This window comes from Gorilla gorilla, chromosome 11 (assembly GCF_029281585.2).
Source record: "Gorilla gorilla gorilla isolate KB3781 chromosome 11, NHGRI_mGorGor1-v2.1_pri, whole genome shotgun sequence".
NCBI lineage: Eukaryota > Metazoa > Chordata > Mammalia > Primates > Hominidae > Gorilla > Gorilla gorilla.
This window is the reverse complement of record NC_073235.2, coordinates 130,030,097-130,056,260: the sequence shown is the minus strand read 5'-3', so window position 1 is coordinate 130,056,260 and position 26,164 is coordinate 130,030,097. Positions and strand designations below refer to the sequence as shown.

Below are 26,164 nucleotides of genomic sequence, written 5' to 3'. Positions count from 1 at the left end.
GAGGTCAGGAGTTCAAGACCAGCCTGGTCAACATGGCGAAACCCTGTATCTACTAAAAATACAAAAATTAGTTGGGTGTGGTGGCCAGTGCCTGTAATCCCAGCTACTCTGGAGGCTGAGGCAGAAGGATCACTTGAACCTGGGAGGTGGAGGTTGCAGTGAGCCAAGATCATGCCATGGACTCCAGCATCAGCAACAGAGCGAGACTCCGTCTCAAAAAAAAAAAAGTATACACAACTCAAGGTATTTAAACCTGAACCACTTTATAGATATTATAAATTAGAAAACCACCTACAATGCAACCAACAGCCACCACCACCAGGATGAAGGTCTGAAAGGAAGCACAGCAGGTTCTTGCTACCTACCAGGTCATTAATTGTATTACTTGCTCCTGAGACGGGAAGACTCATAAGGTAATATGATACAAAATGCAGCTGATTGCACAAATGATGAAATAAAATCCTTCAACAGACAAATACTGCTTTGGTTGACAGTTTATTAAATACACTACATTTGTACCTTATTCTGTAGTTTTTTAAATTGTTCACACATGAACTGAGTAAAAACGTACTTTATAGAAAACCAAGTGCAAAACTAAAATGAAAGAATGCACATATTGCACACATATGAAACTGCTGCAATGTTAGAAATTAATCTGTACAAGTACCTAATGAAGAAGGTTATGAAATATTAGGTGGTTCGAGTTTCTTAAATCTGGCACCAGACCATGACTTTGAAAGTGTGAATGTTGAAGTGTCAATGCAAAAATGTCTATTAACAAAACTGCTTAACACTGTTTGAGAAACAGGACAAAATAATTGTTTTTCTTTCACAGACACTTTTCTGAATCAATTCTCTACAGACTCTCTCCCATTCAGAATCAGTTGGGTGGACTGATGAGGCAAAAAATAAATTCCTTTTAAAAAACAAAACTGGAGCCTATTTATAAAACATGCAAAGGGAGAATTTTAAGCAGGTGTTACTGCAGAACTGCTCAGACGTGAATACAGCTGAGTGATAGGATATACCTTTACTTCTACAAATATAGGTCCTTCCTCCAGACTTTCTGGAAGAAATACATTTTCAGGGTGTGGACTAAAAAATGGCATACAAGGCAGAGACAGAAACAAAGAAGTTTGCAAATCTTTTATATTTCCAGCTGTTGAGACAATATTTTTGAGGGCTGATGTTACCTCTAGCGGCGAAACCAGAGCCAGCTATTAAGCAGCCAGAAAGCTACAGTAATTGAATACATGACCATTTCTCTTTTAGCACGTTCTTTGTTCTCCTCTTCCAGAAGTTGTAGACGTCTATTTAGTTTGATTATCTAAGTGAAAAACAAACACACAAAGAATATAATATAGAGGCTTTAATGAATAGAGCAATCAGATTCTTATAAAGTAAGTAGTACAATAATTTGTCAACAAAAGTATTATTACAAACATGGAAAGTTTCATTTGGAGCAAAATAAACACAACTACACATAGAAAAACATGTCATTCATGACAGCTTAAATTCACTTAAACATCCTTTCCCTTTCCCTTCTTCAGATTTCCGAGTTAGGAAGGGTATATTTCCTTCCTAACTTGATTACACAGTGAGGTGAGGAAGCGGTTACCTACTGTTATTCTGGCAGAAAAGACTCAGTATGCATTTTGGCAGGCTTACCACAGCAGAAAGAATATGGGACTCCTTCCCCTTTCTATGCCTCTCCTATGAACTTGTCACTCAATCTCAGTTGTTCATCTTGAACCTGGCATAACCGCCTTCTCTGTCCACCTCTGAGTTACTGAGACAATCCAATAAAATAACCTACTGTCGGGGGCCTTGGGATATGGCACCCAAACCCTTCAGGCGTGAAGGCTAATTCCCCAGCTGCTGGAAATGCTGCTGGCTGACAGTACCATCCTTGCTGTTAGCCCTTATTGTGAAAATCCCAGGGCTGAACAACCGCCTGCTTAAGCTTGTGTTCTCCTACTGATCTTCACCTAAAAATATCTTATTTAATCCAATTTCCCTCTATATCTATTTGGTATAGACGCAATGAGAAAACCAACTATGCCTTCTTCACATGTGTGTATGTCTGTGTGATACTCGAGGCTGTGGGAGTACATATTAAAAAATATGCATGTGCAACTGCAGTTCTAAGAAAGGATTTATTACAGAACACAAGAAATACGTATGCAGGGACGCTGTGCAAGCTGCAAGGAGCGGTTTCCAAAATGGAGTTATTAAACACAGTAACAAAGGTTCCAAAGTGATTGTTCCACATTTCAAAAGCCAAACAAGCAACTGATGGCTGTACTGGTTTGCTAAAGATTCTTTGTTATTGGCCAAAATTACATTAATCTATCTTGGTAACACTGTTTTACGGTGATCAAAACATGTAAATGGTAGTTTAATATATCTTTAATCAAAATGAGAAAATCAATTATGGCTTACTAGTTTGATAGATATAGTTCAATTCATGGGTCCCACAGGAGAGAAAATAATAAAATGTTGAGAACTATCACTTTAAAATATTGTATGAATATAACTGAGAAATATATCTTATTTGGTACACTAAATACCTGTCGTCTTAGTGAAGCTGCATCTACAACAGTCAGGTCATCTGACGTTCCTTCAATGGTTGTATCTATATTTGAAATGCCATACCTGCAGATAAGAGATAGAAATACAAATGAATAGTAAAGTAGAACTCAGAGTAAATGGCACGCCACGTCATGCTTTGTGTAATGCTCAAAGTAGTATTCAGAAAACTGGTACTTAATAATATGAATTACTAAAATATTTTACTATCTGAATTTGTACTAATAAAGGAAAGAAAAAAGCTTAAAATGACAACTGTCTACAATATTGAAAAAGGGCACTAAAAACTGGAGAATGAGAAAAAAATCCTGACTAAAGAAACAAATAGAAAATTCTCAAGCCAGAAGGACTGGCGATGCTAAAAAGGGTCCCTGGCTGAAAAGGTTTGAGAGCTGCCACTTAGGATAGAACAAAATATAATTCTTACACAAACTTATGTCCATATGTAAGCCCATAGGCACAGACTCACTAGCAGGGAACACAAAGTAGACTAAACTCTAAAAAAAGAAAGACTCATCACCTCTTCTCACTGCCTCTTGTCTTGCCATTTTCATTCTTTACTTCTTGTCTTTTTATTTTTTTGAGACAGAGTTTCACTTTTGTTGCCCAGGCTGGAGTGCAATGGCACAATCTTGGCTCATTGCAACCTCCACCTCTGGGGTTCAAGTGATTCTCCTACCTCAGCCTCCCAAGTAGCTGGAATTACAGGCACCTGCCACCATGCCCGGCTAATTTTTGTCCTTTTAGTAGAGATGGGGTTTCACCATTTTGGCCAGGCTGGTCTCAAAGTCCTGACCTCAGGTGATCCACCCACCTCAGCCTCCTAAATTGCTGGGATTACAGGCCTGAGCAACCACGCCCGGCCTATTCTTTACTTATTTCCAATTACTTATGTTCTACTGTGTTCTCCCGCAGAAACAATTATAAAATCTCCTGAATACATCTTGCCACTACATTTAGCTCCAGAATTGGCCCAATAATGAATAAAATGCTGCGTATAAAATAATACTGAAAAACCATTAAGACAAAATCCAGAGAAAGCATATTAAAAAAGTACTTTTTGTTCCAATGTAGTTACTTCTAATGGGGCATTAATTTCTAGGTGAATGACACTAAACCTCTGAAAAACAAAGACAAATGCCATTCCTCTTCTTTGCCTGGATTTCCACATTTTAAAATTTAGTTTAATTAATAGCTTCATTGAGATACAACTTATATAACCACATAATTCATCTCACATGTATTTTATACCCTAAATGGTTATTTTAGTAAAATGGCATAGTAAATTTTCTAAATGAGCAGAATATAAATAAACTAAATTAAAAGTTACTCCTGTGTAGTCCAGATAATTGGCAAATGGATCATCTATTCTAATATCTATCCCAGCAAGTCCCCACTACAAAAAGTACATACCCACAAAAAGGGATATGAAGCAGAATTATACTTTTCATCCAGACATGTTAAAGACAAGTCTACTCAGAAAATCCTTTTGTTTTAAATATTGTTAAAAGTAATAAAAATACTTTAATAAAGTATGCAAAAAACCTTAAACAATAGATGGTGTGTACTGACTCTAGATAATCTACAACCATCTCCAAATATTCCTTCTATGGCTAAATTATCCTGCTTTCTCATTAACTGTCCCCTTATTTCATGAGAACACAGTAAACAACCTGGAGCACTTAGGGTAATTATACCAGTTAGAGAAGTAAACTTCCAAGTTAGTAGATGCTGGAACTATGGGTTTACAAATGATTAGTGGAAAAAACAAAGGTAGAAGATTCCCTTTTCCTTCACTTCATCCTCAAAATAAAACTCTTCTCTTTCTCTGAGGCCACATAACAGAGGAATAATTAGGAAAAAAATCAAACAGAAGCAATTGTTAAAGGGATCTGAACTGAACATAGAGAATGAAGCACAAATGAAAGCGATTACTCACAATTTATATCCTGAATTAACTAAGGTTTAGATATCTGAAAAGGAAATCTCGATTTGCAAAGAAATATAAGGATATGACAAAAGATTTCACCTATATACTTCAATTTAAAACAAAAATATGTTACTTTACATTGCGTTTTAAACAAAAACCTGTATTTATTAGAACTAAAAAACTCTAATGCTAAGTTAGACCACTGGCTAAAAATACTCTGACAGAAAGATAAAAGATCACAAACTTAGAGAAAAATATAAGGGAAAACGACAATGAACTGAACTAAGATTGTAAAAAGAAACAAGTCAGCAGAGTGGTAAGGGATTACCACAGGCGCGCTTTTCAATTCCTCCACCATGAATTCAGTTTTAATGAGCAGCTAATGTTTCCCTTTTCTCTTGCTTCAATGAATGTACCAACTTCTAAGCACAGAAATGATGCTGCCAGTTTTAAATCTACTGCTACAGATAATATATTTCTGCTTAAATAAAACTGACTGAAAAAATTATACAGTAATAGCATCTGTGAATACCAACAAGTTTTTGACTTTTTCCAGACTATAGGAAAACTAAATGGGGATTTTGGCACTTAAGAACTGCATGTATTTGCATGTGCCATTCTGCCAGCCCCTGTGCGTGTCAGAAGAAAGGAACGCTCAACCTACGCGTGTCTGAAAGTGTAAAAAGGGCAAAAATAAGAGAGAAGGCCTTAAGTCAACAGATGATAAAAATGCTTAAAACTAAATTTCCTTTCTAAATATGTGCCTTCCCAAACTGTGGAGTTGTTAATGCTGATTTCTCCCAATTTAAGATGAAGCCTTACAAACAAAGACAGGTTTGTTCACACACTAAAAGTAACATTCCAGATAATTAACAACTTAAAAGGAAATGCTGGGCACAATTCAGGCAACCATTAAAATAATGTACATAAAATAAGATTTAAGACTTTTTTGTTTTAGCATGTAAATTATTATAAACCACCTATAAACTATTAACACTACACTTAAATAAAATAGCTGTTCACATCATACCATAATTATTAAACATTTTCCCTCATACTAATTGCCAAAAGTCATGACTGATTATTCATTGTTCTTAGAGAGAAGCAAGATGTACTCATCGAGGAAAGCTGTAGAAACAAGTTCAGCTACAAACACAGGCATGGCTACGACATGCATCATGCCCTGCAACACACAAATTCCGCCAACCATTTACCCTGGTAATTACGAAGTCTCAAAATTTACCTGACGTTGTCATGATGAGGATTAGAAGTGGCGGCAGCAGACCCACCACGCAACACAGGTCTAAGGCAGGTTTTTGCGGGAGAAGGCACAAGACAGAATCAGGAAACAGAGAAGTAATAAAATAAAAGCAAAAACAAGACAAATAAATGTCAAATAGGATTATATTGTATATTTCAATACAATATAATATCTCAACTACTTTAAAAAATCCTCGTCTCATGTGTCCTCCATTTTATCATTTTCATAAACTCAACATTACTATTGATCAAAGAAACAAAGGGAATCTATATTTACACGACAAAACAGCACCAACATATAAAACAATTTTCTTGGTGCTTTACTTTATGAAATTTAAGACAGAGGACAACTCTGCTTAAAAAGTGTAATTCCTTTCTTCTAGTTGGAAAAAAAAATCACTAGCACCTTTAAAAGCGTATCAGGACCTGGTTAGCTGCACCGGTATGACCATAGTTGCTCATCTGATATCAACAGCTCTATCTCAAAAACTGTATTCATAAATTTCAAGAAACTCCATTTCCCACACTTCCTTCCTTCCCACCTCATTAATTTTGAGTAGTGCCTGATGTCTCATTGCAGCTGTGTCTCATTCAAACTCTCAGCTCTCCAGAGTGAAAATGCAAGCCTCCACTCTGAAGCTGAGATCAGGAGACGTGCTGGAGCACATTACAGGAAGGGCAATCCACAATTTGAGTCTGATCTTGAGACAACCAGGAGTGACATACAGGGCTGCTGGAAATGAAGACTAACGTGCAATGGGAAACTTGGTGGGGACTTCCACTCATTCTCGTATATACTTTGGTGCTAGAGGACAGTTAGCTTTCTACTTTGATAAGCAGTAACCTTTCCAATAAGTTTTATCTTTTAAAATCAGAAAACAAAAGCTTCTAAGTGTTCACTGGTCAATTCCCCCTAAAACAATCAGCAATATTTACTAAGCAGAGAAAGGAGACTGGAGTGTTGGATCCATATAAAGATTTGAAGAATTATTAAAATCCTATTTTGGATATCTCATTCTCTAAGTAACTCATCTGGTTTTGCCTGAATTTAAGTATCAAGACAATAATTATATAATCGTAAACGCTTAATACCAAATGCACTAATTTTTTCTGTAAGTTGGCACAGCTGTGGAATTTTGACTACAATACAAATCATTATTTTTTGATAATTCATGTAAGAAAATTCTAATGTTTAACTTCTACATGTCTTAAAGGTACTGCCAGTGCTTAAAGAAATTTCTGGAGCCTAGATGATAAGGGATTCAGAGACTTTTTGGGGAAACACGTTTGACTTTTATTTTACTGGCTAAAAAACATGGAGAAATCACATATGCTTAAGACAGGTCTTTAACTCATCTCATCCTACTAACATATTTACTCTGTGGCATTAGGAAACCTGTTATTTAACTACAATCTTAAATTACACTAACATGAAAACGGTTAACTAGATGAAGCCATCACTGTGTGCTTCCTAAAGCTTTTTAAAATGCACACGGTATGTTCAAATGGGTCTGTCATATTCAACATATTCCACCACAGAGATTTCCCTTTTATAAGGCAGAGCCAGAAAATAATACAGTTACCTTTCACAATGTATTTCATTTTGCCTTCTCACACTGGCAATTGACACATATAATATAAAAGTAAATTAGACAGGTATGTGGCAAAGTTAGAAACTTCATTCAAGTACCATTTTCTACGATAAGTATAATTTAATACATCAAATCTTCTCAACAGTATGTTTTGTAGAGTGGCAAAAGGGAAAGAAATCCAAGGCTACCACCAAGCTCCGCCATTAACTTGCGTACTGACATTTTTTGAGTAAATATGCTCTGACGTAACAGAATATGTGTTTCTTTGCTATAAAAATGTAATCTGCTACAGAAAATAAACAGTTTAATTGGGGATCAGGAATTATACTTTTTTTAAAGAGAAAAATTATAAATAACAAACACTGTATCCACTGCAACTCTGGATTTCTAGGTCTTCCAAGTTGTATATTTATGGGGATACTTGCCAAAAATATAAATTATTCATACATTGGTTTCTTATTCTATGCACTCAAAGCTGGTACAATCTGTTAAGGAAAAACTGTATAAAAATAATCAAGCCCCTCGTAAAAATGAGAGCTAAGCATGACTCATCTATCAATATTTAAATAATGTTCTTACACAGGAACTAAGTTTCTTTTTGAAGATGCGAATATTTTACATTGTAAAATGAGATACATAGCTCTAACAGATACAGGGAGAGACCGGCATTTTCTAACCAATTAAGGACCAAATCATAATAGTATTTTAATTTCTGCTGCACCTGAGCAAATGACACACCTGGTGCTTTGGTAAATTTTCAGTGTATCAGTTCTCCAAATGCGTAACACTCACCTGTGTAAATAAACTTTTCTAACATGTACCTAGGATTTAACTTGGTTTTCATATTGAGTTTGGTTTAGATCATCTACATTCTTGTAAGAAAAAAATATATGGTACACAAACCTTTTGACAGCGTCCTTTAAAATGTAAACCGAACACAGTTCTTATGTCAAGGAATTGTGAATCTGCATTACTTCATAGTGATAAAGCAAGCAGAAAGCTTTTTTCTTTTTCTGCCAAATAGTTCTAGTTTAAATTAACTACACCTAATGTGATGGCATATGACCAAAGATAAGGTATTGCATTAGCATAATAGCCAAGAGTAATAAAATAGAAAAGAAAAAATGATCTACAGAGCAAGGAACATAGAAGCACTTAAAATTTTATAAGCAGTATTATTTTATAATCATGCAAGTAGAACATTATCCAAATTTCACATTCCTATTTCTTATATCTGAAAAGTCATGCCAGATACTTCTCACAAAGGAAATAAAAACTGATTTGGCACTTAAAATTCTGATAAAATCCTGCTCAACACTGAGATCCTAAGTGAATACAACTTTAAAAAATCCTTTCAATACTGAAAGCGTCAATAAGACTGATGAGAATCTAACCCTCCAAGCTCCAAGGTAACAACTAATGCTACAGACCTAGGAGAAAAGCATTATTAATATAACTCCTTCATGAACTTTTAAAAACTTACTGAAACGAATGAGAAAAGAGAATTCCTTCCCAGAAAAGGGATTTTAGAGTTATCAATTCATCACAATGTAAAAAAGTGAAATAAAATTTCACTTAAAGTCCAAAAATATTTTTCATTATTAAAAAAATACAAAGTTTATACTAATACGATTTTTGATTTTATACATTTGACTCTGAGGCACAATTTTTTTCCATTATGGAGGAAAAAATCCATATTTTTATAAGTTCCACATTATTGCAATGAACTGTGTATATGCTGGTGAGGGGGAGTTGGGACAAATAATTTTTTTTCTTTTTTTACTTTTTGGGACATATAATTTTAATGTACTGTGACTTTGCCATCTAGCTATTATTACTTTTTATACAAGATTTGCAAATATCTCTCTCATTCAGATATTTTAAATGTACTAGCATTTGATATGATATACTCACACCTAATAATCTGGTCTCCACTAAGGACTTACTGTAATTAAAAAGTTAAACAAGTTAGCTGATGGACAATAAATCTGTTTTAAGGAGGGAAGAGAAAACAGGCCCTTGTAAATATTAGCTCTTAAGTGCCAGCTACTTTATATGCAATATCGTTTGAAAGATCTCCTACCATACTAAATAAAGAATTGGAGACCATTATCCCTATATTATAATTAAAGGTGGGGGAGGGGAGAAGATCCTCACAAGAATTCACAAAGCTAGATATTATTATCCTTCCTCTCTATTTCTCAACAGATGAGAAAAGTGAGGCCAAAAGAAGCTAAGCAATTTGTTCAAGGCCATCATGCAGCTATGCAGTGGGGTGGATCAGGGTTAATTCTAACTGACTCCCTGAATCCACGCTTTTTGTTCTGAACCTTGCTGCTTCTTACAGCTTCCCAATAGTCCAAGAATGTCTTTGAAGCTTCAAAAAGCATAAAAGGGAGTCTAAACCCTTGGGGAAAAACAAACAAACAAAACAGATCTATACATATACATGTATATATAATTCCCCTCCCCACACCCTCATGCCATGAGCTTTCTTTTTAAGCTCTTCTTAGTGCAGCTTTCAGTCCTTGGGCCCAAATGCACAGCACTAGGTCAACTCTGGGAAGGCTCAGAAAGGCCCTGGATTCAACAATGATAAGTAGCATGGACAGGTGCTTGTGAAGTATGGTGACATACCCAGGGCCTGTGTGAGGACTACAAGCACTCAACAAGAAAAAGTTTGTCCAGTGCAAGTCAGAAGTCATATTCGTTCCTAAGGTAAGAAACAGGATTTATTAGAAGGGCCAGCTTAATTTACTGTGAAATTCTTCAAAATGCAAAAAGTAACAAATAATCATGAAAATTCAAACCCTGACTACCAGAAGCTACTAGATAAATGTTCAGAGTTGAAATGAAATTGACTCTATCTTTCCCACACTATGCCAAAAAAAGCTCCCTGAATTTCCTTTAAAACATTATGTAGTAATAAAGCAAGGACAAGAAGTACTTGAGATAACTGCAAAAAAATTTTGTATGAATAAGTCTAAGTATACTACTGATGATTTTACTTGGAGATGTTCAAAAGTGAGATACATTATCAACACTGAAAAATATCAGTATTATCAAAAAGATGATAGCACCTGGAATTTTCAAAACAAGCCTAGAAATCCATAGCTGAGAGGAAAGGAAAAAAGTGTCCTGGCAGCTGTGCTGACATCACCTCCTCAGATTTGCTTTATTAATCCAATCATATCAGCAGCATAAATGATTACATCAAAAGACTAACTAACGAGGACTAGTAAGCTTCAGTCTAACACTCAATCCAATGGGACGGGGCCCCTTGGCATATCCCCAAGTGGAATCAAGTACTTAGAGTAGGCTAGAAAAGCCTTTGAAAAAAATCACTACACTTTTCTATGTATACTCTCCCTGACAGAAGGAAAGCTAATGTAATCTTGTGAAATGTGAATTTTGGACAATAATTTCAAATTAAAAGAAAGTAAAGCAAGCTGTTTCAAATCATTGCATCTTAGAAAGAGGCTAGAAGGTAAAAACAGAAAAGAAAGACACCACAGTCCACTAAACAAGAGGCCAAAAAATATGCAATAAAGCTGTCAAGAGTCACGGATGGCCAATCACCTGCAATTTTCATCCAGCACATCCAAGATCTGCTGGTATGCCCTACGAGTAGAAGACTGGATAAGCGACAAAATGCCACGAGCAGAGGAAAGATTAGCTCCATCTTCAGGTAACATATGGGGAGGACAGACCCGAGCCTGTTGTGGCGATGGTGTCACACTGTTTACACAAGCACAGCAAATGAAGAGAAAAACACTCAAGTCAGATTTTTATAAAACTTCAGCTGAGCAGTCTTTATCTTAATTTTCTTAGTGTTCTTGCCCCTCTTTCCCACCCTTCACTCTCCCCACAAGAAAACAAAGAATAAACATTTTGAATTGTTTCCAAAAACTAGCTACAAGGCAGCACTTATAACTTTGTAACCCTAAACATCAAAATAAATAAACTGAATATGAAAGAACTGTAGAGAGGGAAGAGAACTACAGCAATGAATGTGTTCAACCCCTCCCATGGAGAAGCAGCATTCTTTACTTCGTGTTTATATTCAAATTCAATAAACCAAACTTCTAAGAAACAACACTGCTGTCGACTTATGGATGATTAGAAGAGTAGGACAGGGAATTCTCACATACAGATGTCAAAGTTTAAACACATGAATCAAAAGTGATTCCATAAAAACACCATTTCAAATACTTTGTAAAGCCAATGAAGCAAGTTGAAGTTTATGACGAATAAATGACACTGATTTAAGGATGAATTAGTCTTAGAAAATGGTAACAAAGCATTTTGATCGTTTAATTATAGTAAGCATATGTTCTCTAGTTAAATGACTAAAGCATAAAAATATTCCCAAATCTGTGAATACAGCAAAAGAAGGCAAGGGCACTTCTTAAATTATCAATGGCTGATAACCATTTCTGGGCTTCTTAGTGACAATAATCTTAATCGTTCTTTCATGTGTGGGCTGAGATTCACAATTTCATTTGACTCCCCTGCCAGTGCTTTCTGAAAGCTGAATGAACCAATTCTTACGGTTCTAACCTAAACTCTTAAGAGCTGTGTCAGTATTTTCAGGGAGCTGTTTAACGTTACAGTATGATTATCTATTGTGAGGTATTTAACTGACATACAGACTACGACAGTGGAATGAGGGCTCAACATTCTCAACGTCAAGGCAAAACTAACATCAGGCTAAACGTCATCCAATGTGTATTACATCTGAAAGAATAAAAACAAAGCAGATGGTAAACAATTGAAAAAAGAAAATCTCTTATTTTGACTGTGTAATCTTTTCTAACAGCATGTATTTGTTAGGAAACTACAAAATAAGTGGGATAATTTTTGACAGGATAGTTACAGTCATCTGATATTATTCCCAGAGTCCCAGAAAATTAAAAAACAAAATCTCCTCCACAGTTTTATGAGTAACTTTGAATGGCTTGGTGATCCAAAGACAGAAGTACCATAATATGAAAACCATGTTTTTCAAAGACTACTTAAAAGATCTAAGCCAAATCTTAACATATAAAGCAACTATCTATCAAGCCTGATTCACTATAGGATTTAGGTCAAATTTGGTGTCAAGATAAACTCAAATTTTCAGATGCAGTCTCATGACTAGTGACCTTAAATGTCCGTCCAGAGACTGGCAATCTCTGGGAATACATATAAGCCAACATTATCTACTGATCCATGGTAATTGGCAAAACCCATACCGGGCATTCCAGAAGGGTAAAAACAAATAAACAAACAAACAAACAAATAAAAAAAACATCCTATCTGTGAAACAAAACTATATGTTAGTCTTACACTGAGAATTCTCCTTAGGTAGCACTGGGAAAACCTGAAGCTTACTGCTTGTGAGAATTAAAAAATGGCCAGTTCTACATCAACATAAACAAACAATCCATCTTACACTCTTCTTGATAGAGCAGCCAGCGTAACTGCCTAAATTCACTCAAGCAAGTTTTAAAGGACAAATCCGTACTTTGCCTTTGCATTTGGGGGTTTAAATTGAATACTTCGTGTATCATTCTGTATTGATAAATAAACCAGCTATATACTAACATATTAAAGGCTACAATAATCAATATTTCGAATTATAATCTTGGGGCAACAGTATGAATGAACTAAACTCAAATCCATGAAAAAAACTTAATGGATTTTGGCCCATGAAAAATTAAAATAAAAGAAGGGTTACTTCCTCTAAGAGAAATCCTTTTGCCGGAAACAAACAATAATGAATTGTTTATTTAAACTGTAAAAGTACAAGTATTTTCTGTCCATATATAGAAAATGAGGAGGTCATCTTATAAAATAGTCAAACATAAACTTACTTCAGACTAACTGCAAAGAGTTCCTAAGATGGAATGCAGAAGGTTGGATTCTAAAACAATCTGTAAGATCTCTCTCAATTCTAAGATTTTACGATCACATGAAATTGGAATACAATGAGAAAAAACCTTACATGATCCTCAGTTATAATTTAACATGAAAAATACTTATGTAGAAAGATAAAAGATGAAATTAAGTTTTTATCAATACTAGTAAAGATATTTATTTCCTCAAAAACCAGCATCAAAAACATAACTTGAGGTTCTAGTTGTTTCTCAAAAGAAATTAACATTTCAAAGAGTAATAAAAAAATTAGCTTTTCATTCATGTGTATGGCAATCCTCCATAAACAGCAAAAACGAAATTGGAAGTATTTTTTTTTTAATTGATGACTACTTTTGCCAGTGTTGTATAGATTAAATGTCCTTGTTTGGTAACATTTAATTCCATCCACAGATGAAATAAATCACCATTAAGATTGCCAAAACTACATTAGTAATTAGAGGCAATAAATAATTTAGCAATTGTCTTTCCTTTTTAAAACTTCAAGCAGTCTTGTTGGTCTTTTTTACAAATAAATGTAAAAACAAAAAAGAATAAGCTCCATTTTAGCAATCAGTTTGACAGGAGCTAAAATGTACTCCACAGGTATCAACTGTGGAGGGAAACAGCGCTTTCATCTCCGTCCACTCATGGACCCAACCAAGGTTTAATGACTTCTTGTTTCTGTAGTTTTGACAAGTGAACTATTGTGGAAAATAAAAAAGTAAACATACTGCAAAGGCACTGAGAAGATTAAGTAAATGACATTATATATATATTAGTAATTTAATAAAAATGCAATTTGATAAACTGATTCCAGTGATATTATAAAATAGCAAAGTCTCAACATTACCTTTTTAAAAGAAAAGATTAGAAAATTTTGAAGAAAGCACTGATGTTTACCATGCTTCATTAGTAATAGCTCTACCTCATGCTTACATGAAATCTTATCACATAAGAGTTACGTAAACAACACCAGGGCTGGGCACAGTGGCTCATGCCTATAATCCCAGCACTTTGGGAGGCCAAGGTGGGCAGATCACTTGAGGTCAGGAGTTCAAGACCAGCCTGGCCAATATGATGAAACCCTGTCTCTACTAAAAATACAAAAGTTAGCCGGGCATGGTGGCATGTGCCTGCAGTCTCAGCTACTTGGGAGACTGGGGCAGGAGAATGGCTTGAACCCAGGAGGTGGAGGTTGCAGTGAACTGAGATCACGCCATTGCACTCCAGCCTGGAAGTCATAGTGAGACTCTGTCTCAAAAGAAAAAAACAAAACAACCAAAAAAACACCAGCCAATTGTCAGAACTAAAATTTAAATAAAAATTTACTTGGCATAACTATATCATTATTAAAAGTAAGTTCAAAATCAAGTACCTCTTTGAGTTTTCATAGGAATAATGTTTCCCAACCTGTGAATTTAACCTCTTCGGTGAGGTATCACTCTTCCAAAAAATAGGGTAAAACAATAAAGAGAAAAAATTTTCACTAAAACACAAATATATTAATTTCTCTTGGAATTTTAAATACAGAGGAAATTTTAATATATTGCCACTATCTATGGCAACTGAATAGTTCCTGGAAGCATAATAATAGAACCAGAATAAGAGGAAAACTGTTGGCTATTGGTGTAGTTTCTTCTGCTGCTTAAGAAGTGTATTAGCTATTGAATACTTGTATTATATACCAAAACGTTGTGCTCCATGAATGAGTCATTCTCATACCTTATTTTGTCACGTGGAAAGAGTGGGTTTAATAATAGCAAAAAAGTGCTTCCAAGCATCGTTTTCATCTATAGGATTATAAAATAAACGACAAACCACACTTATGCTCCATTCTCCTTCAGAAACAAGATAGAAGAAGAAAAGACAGTGTGCTGAAATTAAAAAAAAAAAAAAATTGGGATCACTGAACCAGGTGAAGTTGAATCTGTTGAGAACTATTATACCAACCAAAGCAAAATAAACAAAAAAGGATGGTTGGTCCTTATGTGCATATTATATTCCATGTTCCTTTCACCAACACATGCAAAATCATATACAACTTCCTTAGATGGTCTAGTTATTTTTTTCCTTAATAAAGCATATAATGACAGTTTGAGAAATCCTGAAACAGAGATACTAAAAAGCCAAACAGGAAGATAATTAGGATAGCATACGTCAATTACCTGGTGAATAGATTAGTATTAACATAATCCTTCAAAATCAAAACAACTACTTGTCAAAAGCAGAGCAGATAAAATCTTACGTGTACTCCGGTGCGGAAATCGGTGCCTGGAACCTTGAAATTTTATTTCTTGGGGCAGAATCTGATCTGTGCCACCTTAAATAATAATTATGCTTCTTTTACATATTCAGCTTTTATAACACAAAGAAAAAGCTAGATCTGATTTTACTGTTTAGAATTCACTTTTGCGCTAATAGCTGACCACAATCTTATTGCCTCTTCGAAGTAATTAAGAAAACAAAGGCTAGTGCTCCTGCTCTCATACCCATTTGCACTTTTATTCTTAAAGCCATGGAATAAAATAAAGTGGAGACAGGCAAAGTTTCATGCACTATGACGCACAACAATTTCATGTTAGAAAGAAAACACTAAAGTAGGTAAAGATAGTAAGAGTTTAATAATTATTTTAATAGAGGTATTATATCAATTGTTTTTTCCTCACTACGTTAACAACACTGAATAATATGTTCATTATACAAAATTCTAAAGTTAGTAAGATGTAGATTCTTAAAGATGAATTGTAAATTATAAAATTAACAACAGTAGGAAAAGAAAGGGCAAAGTTACATTATTAACAAAATACATATATAACATGGTAATATACTTTACAACCATAATGAAAAATATGGTTAAGCAATGTTAAGTGTTTCACTGTGAAAATGTATAAAGATTCATTACTTTTACTATCAAAAATAAGATTTTCAGTTTTACTAAAAATTTAGAAAATGTCATTAAAGCAACTTAAAGAAAAAAAAGAAAATCAAGTATTAGTTAACACTGTAAATCTTTTCTGTTATGAGGAACTTATGTTATTGAGTAAATGCAAAAACATCTATATCATCTACTCTAAATTATACTTCACTGGACTAGTTTTCGTACATAATAAAGGGGTTTCCTTTCTCTTCAGCTGAATGCAGCTATCAATAATATATGCTTTGGGAGAAAAAATAAGAGTGGTGCTATATTACAATAATCTTGTTTTTATTAATATAAAATGTCAAAGTAGCTAAGAACCTAAATAGTAAGCCACATCTTTATAAAGTGGAAAAGCTTACTAGAAATCTTTGTTGCCTTAGGATGTTACAAAAAGAAAATAATTAAAGCTCTTGAGTGTATGTTGAATCACTCTAAAGCAGATCAAGAAGCCACCTTAGCCATAAATGATACGGCCTCTTTACCGTTTGTGTAATACATTTGGAAATAGTCTAGAAAAAATGGATTTCATGGGCCTGCTGACATCACTGCTAACCAGATACCTTTAGGGAAAACACAATCAAAAAATTTTATATTACTAATGGTTGAATCTTGCATAAGCATTCCCTGAAGGAGATATATATTCATTTTAACCTGCTCTCTTCCTACACAGCCTTTCAGAATAATTTTAACTACCTTAGGAGATATTTCAATATTCTATAAGAAATCAGAGCAGTTTTAGTTCTCCTTTCACCTAACACAAGAGAATGGAATTTCAATAAGGCAAGCAAATAATTTATATAGAAGTTAGAACTTCCTTGTTCTTTCAAAGCAAGGATTTGAAAAAAAAAAAAATCTCTCTCTACCTTTAATATCAATGACCCTAACCCCAACAAAACCCTTTCTGTACCCCTATACTCTTTAGAGAGGTCCAAACTAGAGATTAATATGCTGTAATATAAATCACTGTATTGTCCTCTAGTTATTTTATAAATAAAATTAAACGCTTTGTTTCTATCTAGATTTGCTAGCTCTCAGAAGAGATGTATCATCTCCTGATTCTTTCAGTTTCCACAGACGCTTACATGATACTTGGCATCACATGCGGTTCACGAGTTCACGAAAATTGGCCAAAACATTAATGAGGAAGAAATATTAATTTATATTTAAAAAGCCACTACTGACAATGACTTTCTGATTAAAATTCTGACCAGTTTTCAAGGAACATTCTGTTTGTAAAAATCCATTAATTTTAATAAAAAAGTAAAAAAGCACTGACATTAATAATCTTGTGGTAGCTTTAAGATCAGAATTTGATAATACAACCAAATGAAAAAGAAAGGTTTAAACAAATAGTCTTTTAAACAACATACTCGTATGTTTTGAAAATGAAAAGGACCAAAAAATTCAATGAATCGTAAGGGAGAAAGCTAAAAAATACTTTTGGAAAGAAAAAAATTCTACTTGTCTTGCTACACTGTTTAACATAGCTCATTAGAAGCAAAGCTGGAAAGGACCAGTTCACCATCTTATGAAAATTTAATTAGCAAATCATACTACACAGGAAAGGATAAGGTGACTGAAAAATTCTCAGGACCAACAAAATGGCCAGATTTTAAGATTACAAAAAGTATTACAAAAATATAAAATTGATGTAAAACAAATTTTTAAAACTACATGAAGTAATTATTTAGAAAAACATGGGTACAGAAAATATCCTGAGAAAACTTACAAACGAGATAAAATGCTAGTGCTTCTACTCACAGAGAATCATTTCTGACCAGCTGTCCATTTTGGCGAACAGCATTTTCACTCATAGACCGCTCTCTTTTTAGTCTGCCAACTGCTCGGATCTGTTAAGGCACAAAGAGAGGGAAGGAAATAGAAATATTCTTAGTAGGCTAGTAGCTGCTTAGCATCAAAAGCACCTCGATACAAGGCTACTCAAAAAACTTACAACGAACTAAGAAAAGGCAACCAAGAATTGCTGCCAGGCAGTGTATTACTGACAGACTTGCTTTAAAAACAAAACAAGACACACACACACACACCCTACTTACTATAATGCAGATAAACAGGAATGTCTATTTACTTTAAGAATGCTACTCTAGTTTCTTTTCAAGTATCAATTTTACTTGGTACAATTATTATTTGTTTAATCTTATGCTACATACTTATTTATAAGAACAATTTATAAAAGTGTTTACAGGCACATATAGGAAATGGAGAGCATCTGTATTATAAATAAATGTTCCTGGCTTCTACGGTTGTAACAAATTAAGATTTGGTTGAATATTTGAAAACTAGACTAAAAATGTATCTAGCTTAATGGTTTTGGCATTCCAGAATGGCTGCAATCTCTAATCCCACATGCTCTTCTTATGAAATGTATCTTTGACCTTCTTTCATTAAGAGACAGGATCTGTTTCTTTCCCCTGAAATTCAGAGGGCTGGTGACTCCTATAGAAATGATGCAAAGTGACTTCTGAGGCTAGGTCATAACAGTACAGCTTCTGCCTTTCTTTCCCCAGGTTGTTCATATTTGGAAGAATGGCACCATGACACAAGGAAGGCCAAGTAGCCACACAGTGAGGCCATGTGTAAGTGCACCTGCCAACAACCCTAATGGAGGTCCCAGACAACAGCTAGTACCAAGTGACATGTGAGTGAGCAAACCTTCAGATAACTGCAGATCCAGCTGTTGAGTTATCCTCTGCCTTTGAGACTTCCTAGCTTAGGCCCCAGACATTGAAGAACAGAAACAAGCTTTTCCCTTCACAGCAACTGCAAATACCTAACCCACAGAATGCTTGAGCAAAACATTGGCTTGTTTGTTTTAAGCCACTAAGTTTAAGATGATTTGTTACACAGAAATGGATAACTAGAACAGTGATAATCATTAACTTTTCTGCTTATTTGAAAATAGCTTTTTTTTTTTTTTTGAGATAGGATCTTGCTCTGTCACCCAGGCTGGAGTGCAGTGGCATGCTCATGGCTCGTTGCAGCCTCAGCCTCCTGGGCTCAAGTGATCCTTCCATTTTAGCCTCTGAAGTAGCAGGGACTATAGGCACACACCACCGCACCTGGCTAATTTTTGTATTTTGTAGAGATGGGGGTTTTGCCATGTTGCCCAGGCTGGTCTCGAACTCCTGAGCTCAAGTGTTCTGCCCACCTTGGCCTCCCAAAGTGTTGGGATTACAGGTGTGAGCCACTGCGCCCAACAAAAATACTTAAAAAAACAAAACAAACAAAAAACCCCCCACTAAAATAGCCATGGCAACATTATGGTTTTTTTTTTTGTTTTTTTTTTGAGACAGAGTCTTGTTCTGTCGCCCAGGCTGCAATGCAGTGGCACAATCTCGGCTTGACTCACTGCAAACTCTGCCTCCCGGGTTCAAGCAATTCTCCTGCCTCGGCATCCTGAGTAGCTGGGATTACAGGTGTGTGCCACCACACCTTGCTCATTTTTGTATTTTCAGTGGAGACGGTGTTTCACCATGTTGGCCAGGCTGGTCTCGAACTCCTGATCTCATGATTTGGCTGCCTCAGCCTCCCAAAGTGCTGGGATTACAGGCGTGAGCCACTGCGCCTGGCCGACATTATGGTTTTTAAAAAATTAAACTTTATAGTAAAAAACAAATAGTGTGTGAATTAAGGACTTGAAAATTAAGATTTTCAAAATATCAATCAATATTTATTGATGTTTTTGGTCGGGCACGGTGGCTCACACCCGTAACCCCAGGTGGATGTTTTTCTTCTTTTTCTTTTTTTTTTTTTTGAGACAGAGTGTCACTCTGTTCCCCAGGCTGGAGTGCAATGGTGCTATTTCAGCTCACTGCAACCTACACCTCCTGGGTTCAAGCAATTCTCATGCCTCACCCTCCCGAGTAGCTGGGATTACAGGTGCATGCCATCTCGCCCAGAAAATTTTTGTTATTTTTAGTAGAGATAGGGTTTCACCATGTTGGCCAGGCTGGTCTTGAACTCCTAACCTCAAGTGATCCACCCACCTTGGCCTCCCAAAGTACTGGGATTACAGGTGTGAGCCACCATGCCCGGCCTGGATGTTTGTTTTGTTTCAATCTGAGATTTTTTTTTTTTTTTTTTCCAGATAGGGTCTCACTGTGTTGCCCAGGATGGAGTGCAGTGGCACAATCTTGGCTTACTGCAATCTCTGCCTCCCGGGTTCAAGAGATTTTCATGCCTTAGCCTCCTGAGTAGCTGAGATTACAGGTACACACCATGACCAGCTAATTTTTGTATTTTTTGGTAGAGATGGGGTTTCACCATGTTGGCCAGGCTTGGTGATCTCTTGACCTCAAGAGATCCACCCACTTCGGCCTCCCAAAGTGCTGGGATTACAAATGTGAGCCACTGTGCCTGGCCTCAATGCAAAATTTTAAAATGTCTTTCGGAATCATCCTTCAGTGATTATGCACTTACTTTTATTCATCCCTGAGGCTGAGAAATAGTTTCCTAAGTTCAAGCAGCTTCCTGGAAGTTGGGTCATAGTGTCTAGTGCTACATAGTTATATAACATGTAGCACTAGACACTTTGCATGCCTGCATACAATTCTCCTTTAATATGCTTACACCCCAAGTTAAATTTGATTGTTCATAAATTCCTGGGCAAGTAAATGTCCTCTAGGTTTTTTGATGGCTGATTCTCTCAATCTGTTCAAAGCCCACCTCTTCTTCAGGAATCTACTCAGAGCCTTCGTGTTTTTCCTCTATACTCATCCCCATTTTCTGTGGGACTTTCATGCAGAAGGGGGAAAGGTACAAATTATCAATGTAGACTGAACAGTTGGGATAAATATCTTCCCTCCCCAACATGTTCATTGTCCAAAATTTAAAATCACGAATCATGGGGAGAAGAGTTAAGCCAGTGACTGCAGGTTTTGGGAAGGACACATAACCCAATTTGTCAGGAGTGACGAGACCATGCTTGTGCTAAGAGGGCCATAAAACTGTAGCTGTACAAAGAACGCAAGTGTACATCTCTGAATTTTCCATGCATGAATGTGTATACATATATACAATTCAGCTTTTCCTCTTCTCTCCAGACTTTTGCTCCATTCTGCTCATTTCAGTCCCAGCTCCTCTTTCCAGAAGTGATGAGGCAGGAAAAAGAGCTCAAGAAACCATCACCAAAGTGTGATCAGACCCATATTCATGAAGTTCTTGATTTTCTAAGCTTCCACAGGACCCTTTTAAATATTCACTGAGTCCCTGGGAGCCCTTCTGCATTTGTTTTAGGATATGTCATATAGCTATGGTTTTTTGCTTCACATCCTTAGCATTGTCATATCAATTGAACTGGGCACCAATAACCATCTGCTACTTCTTTACGGTAGAATTACAGGTCTAGGGCCTTCTGCTAGACATTCATGGCTTTTGTGTCATCCTTCAGATTCTAAGGCTGCTGCTTTCTAAGTATAATCTGTGTTAAGGGTGGATCTAGCTAGATATTTCTTCTACTCCTCCAGCTCTGGCTGTACACTTTGGACATAACCGCTGTAGAATTTGGCATCCTGTGGAGGATGCCATTTGATGGCTTCTGTATAAAGCTGGCATGGCTTGGAGATAGTTCCATTTCTGAAACCACTCAATGCCTTTACTCTTCTCTTCCAAAATCAGGTCAGATTTTATATATGCCAACTGATTTTGCTCTTTCCAGATTAATTCCTAACTATTGACGATTCTTGTGTATATCTGGGGTTCAGTGCTCTTCCAAAGATTTATTATAGAAATGAATAGTATTCTCGTATTTCTCCTCTTTGAAGTAAGAGATGCCAACTTGGGCAAAAGCATTTACTCTCTATCTTTAGACCAGTCTGTTTTTTCTTCCAACTTCAATGGACTTCTCACAAAGCTCTTAGGGTTTATTGTAGCTGATTTTTTCAAAGCATATCACGGCTTGATTGATAGGATATAATGGCAGAGTCCACATCTTTGACTTAGTCACACTGTTCAAGGCTGTGTCAAATCTTCTTACAGGCAGCATTTTCCAACTCTTTCTTTACAGTTCTTCTTTCTTGTTCTCTGGAAGATCCTTCCCCACTGGCTCCAGTTCGGATTCCTTTTTGAGAAGAGCTGGTAATGTCAGTGTTACATCTTCTTTCTCCTCATTCACACTGCCCAGTCTACTGTAGGAACACTGAAAACTGTCATGACTTGGGCATTTTGTATTTCATGCCCAGATCACATGGTTTATTGAACAGTTGCTTTGTTAGTTCCCAGCAGACAGAATCACCAAGCAATGGTCTTATCTTAGAGCTGATTTCCAAATATTGGTGGAGATTAGGCATATTGAAAGTGTTTGTCAACTTCCTCTCTTCCAGCCAAGCCTCAGATTTTTAAACTGTCTTTGAGCTAAGGGATTATTTATGTTATGTTTTAAGCCCTCCTCAAGGGCTCACCTGGATTCTTTAAGCCAGTTTAAGAACTCAAGTACAATTGCTTTCTACAAATTTATCCCTTGCATCAATCAGGCTTTCAGACAACAATTTTATAGGCTTCCTCATAAGCCTTCTCCTTTCTTGAGATAGGTCAGTGGTTTTCAGTAGGGGGTGATCTTGCCCTGTAGAGAACATTTGGCAATGTCTGGAGGTATTTTCTTTTTTATTTTAAAACACATATAACATACACAATTTTAACCATGTTGAAGTGTACAATTCAGCGGCATTTAGTACACTCACAATGTTGTGTAATCATTACCAGTATCTAGCTTCGGAATATTTTCATCAGCCCAAAAGGAAACCCCATACTGATTAAGCAGTCACTCTCAATTCCCCTCTCCTCTAACCCCCTGGCAACCACTGCTCTGTATCCTGTCTTCATTCATTTGGCCACTCTGGATATTTCATGTTAGTAGAAAAATGCAATATATGGCCTTTGCTGTCTGGCTTCTTAAACTTTACATGTTTTCAAGGTTCATCCATGTTGTGGCATGTATCAGTACCTTTTTTTTTTTTTTTTTTTTTGAGAGACAGAGTCTGGCTCTGTTGCCCAGACCGGAGTACAGTGGCACAATCTCGGTTCACTGCTACCTCCACCTCCCGGGGTTCAAGTGATTCTCCTGCCTCCCCTTCTGGAGTAGCTGGGATTACAGGCGTCCACACCACCATGCCCAGCTAATTTTTGTATTTTTAGTAGAGACAGGGTCTCACCATGTTGGCCAGGCTGGTCTTGAACTCCTGACCTCAAGTGATCTGCCCGCCTCAGCCTCCCAAAGTGCTGGGATTGCAGGCATGAGCCACCGCACCCAGCCAGTACCTCATTTTTTTATGGCTGAATAAGAGTTACTATATGGCTAGATGATGTTTTGCTTATGCATTCATCAGCTGATGGACATTTTACTTGCTTCCACCTTTTTGCTATTACAGACATTTTTGGATATCATGACTTGGAAGATGGTAATGGCATCTTGTAGATAGAGATCACAAATGTTGCAAACATTCTACAGTGCAAAAAGGTGGCTCTCACCACAACAAGGAATTTTCCAGTCCAAAATGCCAATAGTGCTGAGGTAGAGCACTATTGCTCTACCTCATTCTAGCATCCACTGCAGAATGATTACTACAGAGCAAATGTTCTGGGGATCTCACTTTATCGATTCTGGGTTAACACCTGAATGAATCATCAATGTTATCAGTACTCAGGCCCTTATTGCTTCTCTATTTCAGTCGATTTCTAGAAGCTACTAGAACCCTGGCTCCCTTACCCCTTCCTCCCTTGCTCACTGCAGTTGAGTGCTTCTTGAAGGCTACTGGACCCTTCTATAAGCTTGTATAAACTTGAAGTCCAAACCATCATCTTTGCTTTCAATAGGCAGCTGGTATTAATCTCAGAAACTCGTCTTTCATTTCAGGATCTGGCTCCTGCCACAGGATTTTAAGTCTCTCCTAACAATAACATTTACATATATTGAGCTTTTAACACGAATTAGAACATGCATGATTACATTTAATTCTCATAATAATCTCATGCACTTGGCATTATTCTTATCTTTATTTCAGAGATAAGCCCTAGAACTGTTAAATAACTTGCCCAAAGTTATGTGGTTAGTAAATGGCAAAGTAGGTCTTCAAAATTAGTTCTAATTCTCACACAAACTTTTTTACCCCAGTGTTTTACACTCTGGACATCTATCACATTTGACTAAATATCACAATTAATGCAGGAATGAACCCCGTAGAGTCTTAAAGCCTGGGTCTACTGAGGGAAATCCCGGCAAACTTTCTTCACTCACTCTTAAAATAATCACTCAGGGAATTGCTTGGGTTGCTTTCAACTAGGAGAAGCAGAAAGACCAACAGAAAAACCCAAAGAATACAATAAGGAGCATTTCTTTCCTGGCAAAATCGTCACTGTAAGACAATTATTTTCACAGGTATAATTCCCAAGGAACTTTGGGGAGTTAGAAAGCTGGGCCTTAAACTGGGAGCACACTGGATACTTTTGTTTTATGTAACCATCTTGGTAACTTTCATTATTTTCTGCTATTAAAGAATTTTATATCTTCTGCGTGCGTTGATGTCTTTCCCTCACTCATATCATTGTCCTGCTGAAACCAGAGAGACAGCAAACTTTTTGAATGCAGGAACTATGTCTCATTAATTCCTATACTGCATATAGTATCTCAGAGATAAAAGTTAAAAAATGTTTGTTAAATAATACAATTCTGCAAGTATCTTAGTGCCTTTGTGTCATGTAAAGGCTCAGATTTAGTGCTTTTCACCAAACAAATACCTAGAATATCCAAACTAACTGTGAGCATATTACCTCAATTATGTCAGCAGAAACTTATAATCTAAGAACCTAACCCTAGAAAATTGCATTGCCCTAGACAGTATGGGTGCTTTACCCTCTTTGGAAAGGATTACATGCAAAATGAAACCAGACACAAGCAGTACCATCATTAATAAAAACATATGTTTGCACATTGTCTTATACTAGCTTCATGACAACATGTTAGAAGTTCAGAAGCTATATGAAAAAGATGTAACTCCAGCAATCATCACGGCAAAGAAGCTTCAAAGGTTAGCTGTAAGTCAATGACAAAGGCAGGATTCGAACTCTGTTACTAACACCTTGTTAGTCTACACTGCTACATTTAGGTCAACTGGCATATTAACATGATGCAGTATAGTAGCTAACTCAGTAGAAACTTTTAATCAAGTAGCGAGAATGGGTAGTGTCAAGTGAAAAGGGGCTTTCTTTGCCCTGTTTGCTAGACTGATTTTATAACAAAGTGATACATTTACTTCTTATTGCTAAACTTCCCAACATTTTCTTATTATTTAACAAGTAACACCTACCCATAAAGGCTCTTTCTTCAAACCACAGGAACTTAATAATACTTTCCACAAAATCTACATTTTCCTAAAACATATCATTCAATTTTAAAAATAGCATAATAACTTATTTGGCACATTTGTAAATTAGAATTATTAGTAATGTTCCATATGGAAAGCTTTCATGACATATTGCTAAAGATATGATAAAGCCTCTTCACTCTTCTCTTTTACCTTTGTCTACATTATTTCAAATTCCGGTGACATTAAAGTTCTACTTACTTCTTCATTTTGAGGGGTTGTAGGAGGTCTTTCTAAATCCAGAAAATCTAGTGGTCTTTCACTCAGCGTAAGTACACGAGGTGGTGTTTTCAGTGCCAGGGGTTTAAAGGGAGTTGACTGAATAAGGTCAAGATCTGCTGGTCTTGAAAACGAAACATCTTCATTATTTCCTAGGAGTTTTCAAGAAAAGAGACAAGAGAAAAGTGGGAGGTTTTTTAAAAAGACAGTGATTTTTGTTAAAATGTATTTAACTTATTCTGCTTTTGAATTATACCTCCCAATAAGCATTAGTTTCTTTCAAAATATGCTTCCAGTGTATTGACATTTCACTAACATTTATCACTGTCATACAGAAATAAGAAATTATGCAATGCACAATATATAACCAAAAAACTGA

General features: G+C 36.1%; 1 protein-coding gene across 13 annotated transcripts in view; it reads right to left on the bottom strand.

Moving 5' to 3' along the window:
* Nucleotides 1-479: 479 nt before the first annotated feature.
* The window catches only part of MFF (mitochondrial fission factor), a 32,250-nt gene continuing 6,565 nt past the window's right edge, over nt 480-26,164 (bottom strand). For 4 of the 13 annotated variants that reach the window (XM_019022360.4, XM_063695252.1, XM_019022366.4 and 1 more), the window contains 7 exons: nt 25,768-25,937; nt 17,951-18,039; nt 15,515-15,589; nt 10,951-11,109; nt 5,763-5,822; nt 2,571-2,655; nt 480-1,327 (listed from right to left, as the gene is read on the bottom strand). In XM_019022360.4, the coding sequence (XP_018877905.3) occupies nt 1,196-1,327; nt 2,571-2,655; nt 5,763-5,822; nt 10,951-11,109; nt 15,515-15,589; nt 17,951-18,039; nt 25,768-25,937 (770 nt within the window). In that variant the 3' untranslated portion in view covers nt 480-1,195. The remainder of the gene's footprint in view (nt 1,328-2,570; nt 2,656-5,762; nt 5,823-10,950; nt 11,110-15,514; nt 15,590-17,950; nt 18,040-25,767; nt 25,938-26,164) is intronic. The other 9 variants (XM_019022370.4, XM_055380591.2, XM_019022363.4 and 6 more) reach the window with 5 other exon arrangements.